Raw genomic sequence first — 13,238 nt, 5'->3', positions numbered from 1 at the left:
TGATTCTAAAATTTCTTCAGTGGTATGGAGTCAGCATTTTATTCCTGTTAAAATTTCCAAATTCAGACTTTTGTAACATATCCTCTTACTGAAAAGAACATGATAGGACGATACTTGTTTTTAAGGTAATGAGAGGAATAAATTATAAGGACAATGTTAGGAAGGCCTGCCAATGCCCAAAAGCACTACCAAGAGATCCTGAAATTGCTGAATGAATCAGTTTTTAAATCATTCGGCTGGGTCAAACAAATCTTAGAAATGTCTTTGGAAACCATGATTATCAGTGAGGATTTAAAGCTGAAGTTTGTTTTTTTATAGGATTAAGAAGAGGAAAAGCTTGAGTGTAGACATGACCATTCTTGAGGATTAAAGAGCACACTTATGGTGCCGAGCACGGAGTCATGTATAGAACGGCTGACTCGCTGTATTATACTCCCGAAATTAATATAGCACTGTATGTTACTGGAATTAAAATTTTAAACTTAAAAAAAACAAAAACCACAACCATTCTTCAGCTCTTACCTGAATTCACAGAAGGACACAGAATCGTAAGAGTAACAACATACAGCAGTGTCTGTAAGGGCCAAGGAGCTGGATGCATAGCGCCAGATTACAGAAGCAGGCAGGACAGACTTCCGGGCTTTGTCTCACTAAAAGACATCCAGAAAAAGAAAGAAAGATCATCTAAACCCCCAAAACAGCTGAAATCTCGTATCTCAATAGTCCCAGTTGTGAACACAATGGCTACCATCTATTTTGAAATCTCTGTAGAGTGTGGCAAATACAAGGCACTTGATGATCCGTATCTCCCCAATTCACAAACTAATCTCTAGACACTAAGCTAATGTTAGAAGTTTTGCTCATCCTTCCAAGGCACTAAGATAATACCTCCTATTTTACAGAATCAATCACTTTACATGAATACTTGATTCAACTGCCTTTAGTGCATTTCTTTGTACGTTTTACAAGCATCTAAAACTCAACACCACCAAAATGCACCCCCCCTTCACTGCCCTAAAATAGAAACAGTAACCAAAACAACAAAATAATAACATTTACATAGTGCTTAGTACATGCCAGACACTATTTCAGTGCTTTTTGTAGACCCAAAGACCACTGTAGTGAGACTAGACGGAACGGTGGCAGAAAGGTAAGAGGGAGACCAAGTAGGAGGTAATGTAATCACTCAGGAGAGAGATTGGCACATGAAGGGTCAGACCAGTGAGTCAACTGTGGAGGTGGTAAAGAGTAACTGGACTCAGAATATATTCTAAAGGTGGAACCAACAGAATTTGCTGAAGACTTGGCTAGAGTATAATCCAAAGATGTGTCAAGGATAACTCTTAGTTTTAGGTGTAACAGAATCCATAATAACTCTGTTTACTGAAATGGAGAAGACCAGCAAGGGGGAGATGGATTGAAGGGTTTAGCCAGCCGTTCTGTTTTGGGAAGGTAAGTCTGAGATACCCATGTGGCATCCGAGTACTACTGTCAAGTCAACAGCTGCATATAGGGATCTGGAGCTGTGTGGAGAAGTCAGAGCTGGAAATATAGATGTCAGAAGTATAGACGTCAGACCTATTAAAGCCCCAGCACTAGATGAGCTCTAAGGAAAGTATGACAGAGGAAAGGAGAGACCAGGCAGGAGCCTTGGGATACATCAACCTTTAGAGACCAAATAGAGAAGGAAGCAGCGAGGGAGACAAAGAATAAGTAGCCAGTGAAATAGGAAGAAATCCAGGAGAATGTTGTGTCCAGGGAGAAAAACAGAAGAAACATTTCTAGAAGGAAAGCGTGAGCAACTATTGCAAACACTGCTGAGAAACAGAGTAAGGCGAGACACCATCGTGAAGGCGCGATAAAGCACAGGTGATACTGACAAGAGTGCTTTTGATGGAGGGGGGACTAGCATCTGATGGTGGGTTCAGGACAGAATGGGAAGGGAGGAAATGAAGAAAGCACAGAAAATCCCTTCTAGGGCTTTGCTACAAAAGGGCAGCGGAAAAATAGGGAGAATTGCTGGAGACACACGGCAGTCAAGGGAAGGATCCTTTTTGTGTTTCTTTAATGTAGAGACAGCACAGCACATTCAGCTAAAGCTTAAAAAAAGTTTCACAAAACCCAGCACTGATAAAGGATGTGGGTAGAAATCGCTATCATCTACTGTTGGTGGAAATATAATCGGTAAATTCTTTTTGGAGGGATTTTGCATTATCTATCAAAAATCATTCGTGTGACAAATGCTTATTCCTATTTATATATTTTAAATTGTTCTCTCCCCAGCTTCTTGAATAGTACCTGGCAATAGGAATAAGTGACACAGGCAAAAACGTACCCCTTCTATTCTAGTAAGAATGGACGACAAACACGATAAATAAAATTACTACAATTAACACTGTCCATGCCACCCTCCAGATATGGTTCATTCCTCCTCTATGCTTTCTCCACCCCTTGGACACACATCTACCACTGCACTCATCAGTCTGTTCTGCAATGTATCTGGTTACATAACTATGTCCTCCTTGAAAGCAAGAACAATCTCATATCTAACATGGGAAATTCTAATACCTAGCCGAAAATAGGCACTGAAGAGACATTTTTCAAAATGAAAGGAATACCTTAACATAATTTCCCAAAGTACCTTAAAGAGTAGTATTTAATGAGACCTGTCATCTCACATGAATTCGGCATAGTCTAGCTATATTTTGTATTCCTTCATTCATTTATTCACTCATATACATGATTTTTAAAATCAGCAAGAATATAATAAATGCCTACTATACGCCAGGCACCCTGCTAGGCTAGGGATCCAAAGAGTGGTTATTAGGTCTGCAAATTCTCCCCCACATTCCTACTTGGCCAGGGCTGGCCACAGGATTCCTACGACTACGGAATATAACAAAATGTAACGAAAGAGCTAGGTGAATGACATTTTAGAAATGGGAATTCTACGTGCATATTCACTTATGCAAAGGTTAATTCTAACCACTGATAAAACTGGGTAGAAATACAAAGCAAGGCACCTTAAATATGGCTTCTAATCAATCAAAGAATGTCTCCCGGGATCTGTTCCCTTCTCTATGCCATGCACTCCAAAATCTGAGTTGCCAACTCAAGTTTATCTAGATCACAGATCATCAGATCACGGACTGCCTTTTAAGTTTTTTCTTGCTGACCTCTTTTAAAAAGTGGGAGAGGAGGGGCGCCTGGGTGGCTCAGTCGTTAAGCGTCTGCCTTCGGCTCAGGTCATGATCCCGGGGTCCTGGGATCGAGCCCCGCATCGGGCTCCCTGCTCCGCGGGAAGCCTGCTTCTCCCTCTCCCACTCCCCCTGCTTGTGTTCCCTCTCTCGCTGTGTCTCTCTCTCTCTGGCAAATAAATAAATAAAATCTTTAAAAAAAAAAAAAAAGAAACAAACATGAGTTTAAAAAAAAAAAAAGTGGGAGAGGATATTTTGGTACCACTCACTGGCGGAAGAGGCCAGCTATGTGAAAACTTTTTTTGGTTTATTTGAATTCTCACTTGGTTCAAGGGCAAGGACTGACACATCACTGGTAAGTGGTCAAGGCAAAGTAAACATTCAAATAACTTGTTAACAGGAGCCGCTGTCCTGAGAGAATGAGGACAAGGAGGGGCGTTCTTCCTTTTGCCAAATCTTTCCTCAACTATTTATTTATTAAAAAGCAGTGAAACAAATACCAGAGTCAACTTTAACCCTAGCACATGATCCGCCGAGTAACTTTACAGCTGTCCTTGAAAACTTCACAGCTCATGTTTGCTACCTAAATGATCCTACAGGACCATCCTTTATGAATTCTATCTTTCTATTAGGTTCCTTAAAACAGGCTGTCAGTTGATTTTGGAGGCTGGGAAGAACTTATGACCGTAACGTAAATATTTGTTGACTTCGTTTATACTTACCCAAGGAAAGCTTGCTGTGTTTGTTAGAGAATTGTGATAACGAGAATAAGGACCTGGATTCTATTGCAATAGGAGTCAGGTAGCTTGAAATTACATTCGACAGCCACCAATATCTGAAACCTAGGTCCGATCTCACAAACACTGCTGACCACAAGGAGAGCAAGATGACGTATAAAGCAGAATATATCCATTAGCACTGCTGGAAAACTGTTTAATGCTATGTCACTTCCAAAACTGTTTAATGCTATGTCGCTTACTATCTTTGTCCCCCCCCCAAAAAAGTAAACTCTTAATATTAGCGTTACTGTTATTGAACTAAGAAGTTATTGGAAAACAACTATATTTATATTTACATATAATGTAAATATTTACATATTTCCCTGCATTACTTTAGCAAATGGACAATTTTGTTTGTTTGGCCAAGTTTACTGCAACTGAACGAGGCTCCTACTGTCTTCTTACAGACAGGCCAGTAGCCTTAACATGTATTTTACTTTTCTTACCTACAGAAATTTACCTTGGCAAGGGAGACAACAGCCTTAATTTCCTCCACATAGAAATTGCTAACCCATCCTCCTCTTATCCTCTCTTCTGATCTGGAAACAGTGGGCAGCAGAGAAAAGGTCCACGGTAGGATCATAACTGCCCACTCCACCACACATCATTTTTGGCATATCACTTGCCAAAGGCTGTCTGACCTCTGTTCTAGCATACATATCATCCAAATATTTTTATGCAAAAATTAAAAACAATTCTGATCTAAATCATATCAGATGGAAGGAATAGAATTCTAATTTAAATCACAATGTCATGTTTTAAACTTCAGTGTTTTTCTCATTTAAAAATTTTTTTAGGGACACCTCGGTGGCTCAGTCAGTTGAGCATCTGCTTTCGGCTCCGGTCATGATCCCAGAGTCCTGGGATCAAGTCCCACGTCAGGCTCCCTGCTCGGCAGAAAGCCTGCTTCTCCCTTTCCCTCTATCGCTCCCCCTGCTCATCTCTCTCTATCTCTCCGTCTCAAATGAATAAATAAAAAATTCTTTAAAAAAAAAAATAAATAAATAAAATAAAGCACCCAATGTGGTTATCATACCAGATGATATTTTATTTTATTTTATAATTTTTTTAAAGATTTTATTTATTTGAGAGAGAGAATGAGAGAGAGCATGAGAAGGGGGAGGGTCAGAGGGAGAAGCAGACTCCTTGCCGAGCAGGGAGCCCGATGTGGGACTCGATCCAGGGACTCCAGGATCATGACCTGAGCCAAAGGCAGTCGCTTAACCAACTGAGCCACCCAGGCGCCCCCAGATGATATTTTAAATAAAATACTCAAGTTTTCTTCACATATTCTACAATGTTACTTTTACAAGTAGACAATTCTTAACAAAGTTTCCACAAATATTCATTGACAAAAAAACCCCTACACATTTAGCACAGAACAAAAAGCAAGTAAACAGAATTCTACCACCTAAAGATAACACATCAATATTTTGATGCATTTCCTTCTAATCCTTTTCATATGTGTATATGTACATAACTAAGACTATAACATATGCAATATAGTTTTAAATCCTGCTTTATTCATTTTTTCTCTAATGATTTTTGCTCATTAAATAATTCATAAACACAATCTATAACAGCTATAGGTATTTTATTGAATAGATGTACTTTAATTTACTTAGCTACTTCCTTTTGGGTAATTAGGCTACATTTTTTTTATATGGGTGTGTAGCCATGTATATTTGTCTTGCTATTACAGATAATGCTGTTATGAATATCTCTGTCCATAAATCTTTGACCACTCTTCTACTTATGTCTTTAGGATAGATTTTTTTTTAAAGTAGAATTACTGAGCCAAGGAGCACAAACTTTTTAAAATATCTTATTTGTTTATTTTAGAGGGAGAGAGAGAGAAAGAAGCAGACTCCCTGCTGAGCACGGAGCCCAACATGGGGTTTGATCCCAGGACCCTGGGATCACGACCTGAGTCAAAACCAAGAGTTGGACGCTTAACCGACTCAGCCACCAAGGCGCCCCAGTACAAACATTTTTAATACTCTTAACATATACACCGTCAAGTAGTTTCCCCCCAAAAAAGGCAATAATGTACAACCCTAACCCCAATGGTCACCATCAGCATAGTGGAGGGCAGACACCCAGTCACCAGAGTATGGTTTGCATCCTTACCCTGTGGTGAGCAAAGCATGGATGTCACACGATTTTGAGCAATTAATTAAAATATTTGATAAGGCACAGAGCAACATTAACTGTTTAATCTATTAGGGACTTTTAAAAACAATCTTCTAAATTTACATAACAATAACTACAACAAAGGGAGCCCATCTGAGTGGCTCAGTAGGTTAAGCGTCTGAATCTTGGTTTTGGCTCAGGTCCTGATCTCCCGGTCCTCCTCAGCATGGAGCCTGCTTGAGATTCTCTCTCTCTCCCTCTGCCCATTCCCACCCCTGCCCACCCCACACACTCTCTCTCAAATAAATATTTTTTTAAAAAGGTAACTACAAAAAAAAGGTAAAAGGAATGGACACTGTGGACCACATTTTATCAACCCTTGTTAATCTCTAAACTCTCAATTACAAAAAACACCACAGACATAAAAATCCCTGCTTTTTATGCAAAATTTATTGTAAAGTAGGATGCAGGGTCACTGTTGTTATACTGGGTGATTTTAATTTATAACATGCATTTCTCTAAAAATAAATTTGTATAAGAAAACTGCTGACACACACTTTTTGGCAATATTTGCTGGCATTCAAAATAGTAAATTACCATTCAGTTCAAAACCTTATTCTCCCTTCCCTACTGCTTTTCTTGTTGAGCAGGGAGCCTGATGTGAGGCTTAATCCCAGGACCCTGGGATCATGACCTGGGCCAAAGGCAGATGCTTAACCAACTGAGCCACCCAGGTGCCCCTTGTCCATAAAGCATTTGAACACCTCTACTTCCCTAAACTACTAGAGGTAATAAAATAACTCAAGGCACTGGATTTTAAATTGGGTTTGTTCTTGCCTTACTATTGGACTTTAGCAAAGATATGATCAATTGCCAGTGTGAAAATCAGAACTCTTGACGCTTATCCAAATCACTGGTCTCATAAGAAATTAACAGGACCATGAGGAAGTTCTTCTACCTGCTTCCTATCTTCAGAGGAAGTTAATGGCCAACATAATTCTATTATTTTCACTGCAGTTCTGAGTGGCTGATTTAAGTGAGAAGATGGTCCCAAGAAAGCACCGGATAGTACTCTCTCTCCAGGGAAAAGACTGTAGGGTACAGGAACCCCAAACCACAACAGAACAGCTAAGCGTAGTACCCCATTAAACCTACAAATCAGGGAACAACTCTTTCCTCCATGCTATAAAAATCACTGGAGGGCTCCCCACTTTTGCACTGGATGACTGCTGCTCCCTGAGTCCTAGCCTAATGTTCCTAAAGATGACTGGTAGTGTCCCAAGTTATAGGGCTTCCTTTAAGCTCCCCTTCACATCTACGTAGAAGGCAATTTGTCTTATATAACATACTGTACTTTTATGCCAGCCCAGGCTTAGCAGCATTGCTGTTGGCAAAAGCAAGCTAAAGGTATGCCTAGTCTTAGAATAAGAAAGGAAATACTTCCCTAACATTTACTTAACTTATTGTTCAGGTTGTGAACTTAATGCTTTTATAACCTCTTTTCAACATGCTGCCAGAATAATCCTCTGGGAAAAGTCTTTCCTGAATTTCTAGATTTGATTCTTTTGTTTTTGAAGCAATGAATTTGCTTTCCTAAGGATGATCAAAGCTGTCTCTCTGAATTATCCTCCTCCCTAGACTCCTATATCAAACTTTCTTATAGTTTTCTTTCAGGTTTAGGGAATAACTGTGATTAATCTGTGAATAAAAACTCCACTTGGGATCCATGTAGGTCTTCAAAACAGAAAATTCTTAAAAGTTTCCTTTTTTAAAACCATCTTATTCTGCATGACACAGTAATTTCCTTCTTTAAAAACAAAAGATTGGCCTTTATTTTCAAATAATCTATTCCATAACATGCTACTTCTCCTGTTGATTTAAAAAATTAGTCTTTTGCAGTAACTAAAGAAAAAATAGAACATGTCTACTTAAAATTTTTTGAATAAGTGCTCTCAAGATTAATTCAGCACAATTTCAATGAGGGAAGTCAAACACACTTTTTTTTTTTTTTTTACCTCATTGAGCTACCTTGACCTTAATCACATCGAATTATAAATCTCTAAAAGTTTTCTTCATTCTGAATATTTGAATAATTTAGCTAAGAAGCTAAATTGTTTCTTGCATGGACTTCTCAAAGAACCCTACTTTTTCTAGAAAATACTCAGTCCATTAATTCCATACACAGGGCAACTACTTTGGGCAAGAACCCATGGGGGGGTACAGAGATTAAGGAAGATGAGGTAGGCATAATTCCTGAACTAAAGGATACTGCAGTCTGAGAAAAGAGGGCATGAACATAATTAGCTTTGGAATAAAGTGTCATCAGCCCAACAGGAGCGTGAAATATATTCAGAGGAATCTACCTTGTATGCATCAGGCTCTGCTGGGAACTCAGCCACAGACAGGATGTCTGCCTCCCTGTGGCTCGTACTCAGGTGAGGGAAGCGACGACTAGCAAAGCCACCCAAGCACACACTCACCTAACAGAATGACTAGTCTTTTTGCCACAAGGGCTCTGGCAGTCATTCCACTTTTTGGACGGCTTCTCTTTATTTGGCATCACAACTTTTCCAATCAGAAACGAAAACGCGGTACTTTGATATTACAGCTTCGGGCAAAGATACACCCACTGGTTTTAAAAACCCCATGGTTTTTAGTCAGAAAGTCTCATCTAGGAGAATTGGAATGGCCTGCTGTATTTGGGTGCACATTGTGCTCTGTGTACAGATGCCAAGTGAGTGGGAGGAAGAGGAGCATTTTCTGCTAAACTCTCTGCTCTGTGTGCACTGTTTCTATGAGTTGGGGAGCACTCCCCTGTTTGGCCTGATTTTGCCATCAGGTGTTTTTCTGTGCTGTAACTCTGTGATTCAGTTCAATGTGAATGCAGATCACTCCTTAAAAGGACCTGCTGTCTGAACGTCGATTTTCCTGCCTCTCCACCATCTTGGGAGGAGGACTTCCTCACGGCCCTCCTTCACCAGCCACCAGCCTCAAATCTTCTCTTCTTTGGTTGAGCACAGCAACTCCACTGCACTGTATTTAAGAACATTCTGTATTTACTTTCAAAATACTGTTTATCACCTATACAACTTGTTTGTTTGCTTGTTTACAAATTTGTTTTTATTGCTCAGTTGACTTGTTTTTCTCTCTGTGAAGACTGTGGCTATTGGATCAGGATGGAATACATGATGACTTTTTCCCATCAGAATCAATGGAAATGGTTTTCACTAAAAGGCAACACTTTTAGGAAATAAAGGCTATCAAGAATTAAAGTAGTTAAGGGAGGGGGGATGGGTGAGCCACAGAATAAAGCAGAAGAGCTACAGGAAACAGAAGGGTCACTTCACCTGAACTTAGAAGGCTGAAGGAGACTTCTCATGGAAACAACGATCAGGTGAATCTGAATGGATGAGTCTGGGGGTCAGGAGGGAGGAAGGCAGGGAGAAACAGCAAGGGGAGGTGGTGCTCCAAAGAGAAGGAGCTACGTGTGCACAGAATTAGAAGGAGCAAGGAAGTATGGCTGCAGAGCCGAGTATGAGGAGGAAAATAAGGGGAGGGGGGTAAGTTGGCATAGGGGAGTAGAGGCTACAGCACACAGAACAATATAAATCAGGTCAGGGTATTTGGCTTTTATCCTGAGAGGGGAGTATTAATGGCTTTTAAGCAGGCAAGGGACAAGATCTGACTTGTGCCTTTGAAAAAATCATTTATGCTGCCATGTGGAATATGGCTGAGGAGAGGAATGGAGGTTAGAAGGCCCTGGGGAAAGAGGATGGGGGCCTGTACTAGAGAAATAGTAGGGGACAGACTTAAAAGATTAGAAAAAAAACTTTAAAGACATGTACATATTTACCAGGTGTAGTTAAAAGGTGGCACTGATAGGACTTGGACAGTGAATGATCTGGACTGGGAAAGAAACGATCTCATAGACGTGTTTGGAATGTATCACCATCCACTTCTGTTTCCCCACTGCTCTGACCTTAAATAAAGGAACAAGACTGCCGTCCAGATTTCTGCTTGGACAAGTGAGTGTGGGACGTGCACTAAGTACAGGAAATACACGAGAGGCAGGGGGGCTTTCCATGGCTTGTCATCGCTGTTTTGATGGCAGCAGGGAATGGAGAGCGTGTCCCTTAAGACTCAGAAAAAATGAGCTGAGTTGGCCATAAGTGGAACTCTAAGAAAGAGGAGGCACGCAGAAAGAAGCCTGAAGTGCCTCAGAGATTTGAGGGGACTGTAACAGACAGATGAAACTGTTGCTCCCTTTTGAGGAGGGGAGAATCCTAAAAAAAAAAAAAAGAAAAAAATCTACTGCGTTGAAAGGCGTAGCAACGCCTCATTCGAAATAATCCACATGATCAATACCATTAATAAAAACTTTTAAAACAAAAAAGAAAAGGGGGATGAACTAGGGAGGAACCCTCAGATTTCCTAAAAATGAGTTTCAAAATGTCATTGAGTTTCATACGCATCTCCCTTTTTTTTTTTTAATTTAAATTCAATTAGCCAACATAGAGGACATCATTGGTTTCAGATGGAGAGTTCAGTAATTCATTGGTTGCGTGTAACACCCAGCTTAGGGTAACCGGACCCATTCCTTAACCGTTGACTCCTCCGGGATCACTCGAGCCTTTGATCCGCATGGGGCCTCAAAAAACGGAGAATAGTAACTGCCACACACCTTTCAGTGATTTCACCGGAGGAGTGGGTAGGGGCGGGAGGAGGGTGAGGAAAAGCAGCCGAGTGCCATCATGAGTCCAGTTGCAACAAAGACACCATCTGATCGTCAGCACGTTAACCTACGGGGGTGATTCTCCTTCGTTCAGAAATGAAAGAATGCCTTAAAGCAGTCAGTCATGTGCAACTGACAAGGACGCATGCATGCCCCGACCGGCCAAGGAGCTGGGAGGCAGTGGGAGCAACATATAAATCTTCTAAATGTAGGGCTGTAGGACATCAAACAGCCAGGTCCCCATCAGGAATGCGTAGCAGTCTCTCCTCAACCAGAACTCAGACCCCTCCACATGAAACGCAGCTCTTCAGAGGGCCCATTGGATGAGCACGTAACGATCGCACCCTCACTCAGAGCAACTCCTTAAAAACTGTGGACACCTCCAGGCCTCACCACCCTCCCCCCACCCCGTCCCCCGAGTCTCCATCGAGTCAGCCAAGCATACACACTGATCCTGCTGCTGCAGAAGCATTTCCTTTCACTGTGGACCGTCAGAAGGAGAGGAAGAAAATGGAAGTGACTTGCAGTTATGGCACCAAAAAGGCCAAATGAGCAAAGAGATAATCAACTCCACATGAGCCACTTGGGCTCCAACACAATGAAAAGGGCCTAGGACTGACCCCAGGAAAGGTCACTGGGGTCAGAGATCACCAGCAGAAAAAGGCAACAGTGAGGGGCTGGAGGAGGCAGCGTGGTCCTAATTACACACCAAAAGAGAAGGGGTCTAGGCGCCTGGGTGGCTCAGTCGTTAAGCGTCTGCCTTCAGCTCAGGTCATGATCCCAGGGTCCTGGGATCGAGCCCCGCGTCGGGCTCCCTGCTCCGCGGGAAGCCTGCTTCTCCCTTTCCCACTCCCCCTGCTTGTGTTCCCTCTCTCGCTGTGTCTCTCTCTGTCAAATAAATAAATAAAATCTTTAAAAAAAAAAAAAAGAGAGAAGGGGTCTAAGTGCGCGGTTAGGTTCTATTCACAATATTTGTGTGTTTAAAAAAAAAAAAAAAAGTCAAGTGTTCCTGTTCCACTGTCTTTCAAAGAGACTATTTCTTCCTGCTTCTAGAACACAGGAAACCAAAAATCATGGAGATAAGATAATTCTGGCATCCACCGTGAGCTGTACGGGCACATTACGAATATTTTTAAAACACAGCTGCGGACGAACAGCGAAATTCTACAAAGTGACTTGGCAGAGAATATTAAAAAGACAAAATACAGCAAGTTTCAAGAGGATTACTTTGTAGGCACCGAAGAGTCAGCAGTCAGCACTTGCTGATCAACACTCAGTAGATTTTTCAAGGTCGCCACTGGCATTGGCGTCATGGGGGGGGCGGGGGCGCGGAAATAACAGGGTTTTGGTAACCATGAAACAAAAGCTAGGTAAGAGCAGAAGTTTTTAAGTTTGCTAAGAACTAGTTAAACTTGAACAGACTGATCTTATAAAGATCCAGACAGACATTTGGCTAACTTTTTTTTTTTTTTTGATGAAGGATGAGGAGGAAAATGAAAACATTTGAAAAGGGGCTCTAGATAAGTGTTAGGTAATAAATTCAATATAGTTGTTATTCCATCCAGAGCATTGCTGAGACCTTACCAAATGAAACAAATTTCTCCCTGGATGTTCCAAAAGACTCATCCTCCTGGGGTTCAGTTTAGATTTCATTTTAATAACAAGGAAATAAAACCTCAAGGAGAAACTCATTTTCATGAAATGGATTCTAATGTATACAGTCAAACATTTAGGAAAAAGCAAAATGAGAAAAAATGAGAAACTAAGAAAACCATCTGTGCTGCAAATAAACTTGAATCGATGCCGGCTGAGCACAGGAACTTCCATCACGGTGACTTTTATATTCTGCTACCTGCTGAGCTGGAAGCTTCCTAGAGACCTGGGATGCAGTGACCCTGGTTTCCAAGGACTTCATTCCACCTTTAACCATGGCTGCATAAAATCATTGAAGGAGTCTTGATTTCTTAGGTGTCCCTGCTTGGTTCAACTGGTGATGGGAGTTAGGTAGGACACAGCTTCATCTCAGCTGTCCTAGTGCCATGGAAGAGTGGCCGTGCCTTTATCATGGGACGCTTCAAGCACATTCATAAATGGACATACAAGTCCATCACAGATTACTATGTAGTCAGTACCTAATCACCTCAAATGGACTGTTAAGTCTCTAGATATGTAAAAATACACACTGGCCTGCAGGAAGAAAACCTACAACCCAGAACACTTTGTTAGGCAGTTAGACTCAAAGAAATGATCAAGATACAATGCCCCGATGAACTAGAGAATAGAAAAATCAATTAAGATCACAGTATCTTTGCAAACACAGCACAATATCACAGGTCATTTGAATCCAACTGGGAGAGCTGAAGAAGCGGCTTTGGCATCAGGTCCAGCCTGTCTCCC

General features: G+C 41.2%; 1 protein-coding gene across 15 annotated transcripts in view; it reads right to left on the bottom strand.

Annotated features, from left to right (window-relative positions):
• Positions 1 to 13,238, bottom strand: part of CDON (cell adhesion associated, oncogene regulated) — a 113,944-nt gene that overhangs the window by 63,701 nt on the left and 37,005 nt on the right. For all 15 annotated transcript variants that reach the window (XR_013442548.1, XR_013442550.1, XR_013442549.1 and 12 more), the window contains one exon: positions 523 to 650. Coding sequence is in view for 9 of the 15 variants with exons in the window: in XM_078058786.1 (XP_077914912.1) it covers positions 523 to 601 (79 nt within the window). In the remaining 6 variants the exon portion in view is untranslated. The remainder of the gene's footprint in view (positions 1 to 522; positions 651 to 13,238) is intronic.

The sequence above is a fragment of the Halichoerus grypus genome, chromosome 11, assembly GCF_964656455.1.
Source record: "Halichoerus grypus chromosome 11, mHalGry1.hap1.1, whole genome shotgun sequence".
NCBI lineage: Eukaryota > Metazoa > Chordata > Mammalia > Carnivora > Phocidae > Halichoerus > Halichoerus grypus.
Note: the sequence above shows the minus strand (reverse complement) of the source record. Positions and strands in the feature narration are given on the sequence as shown.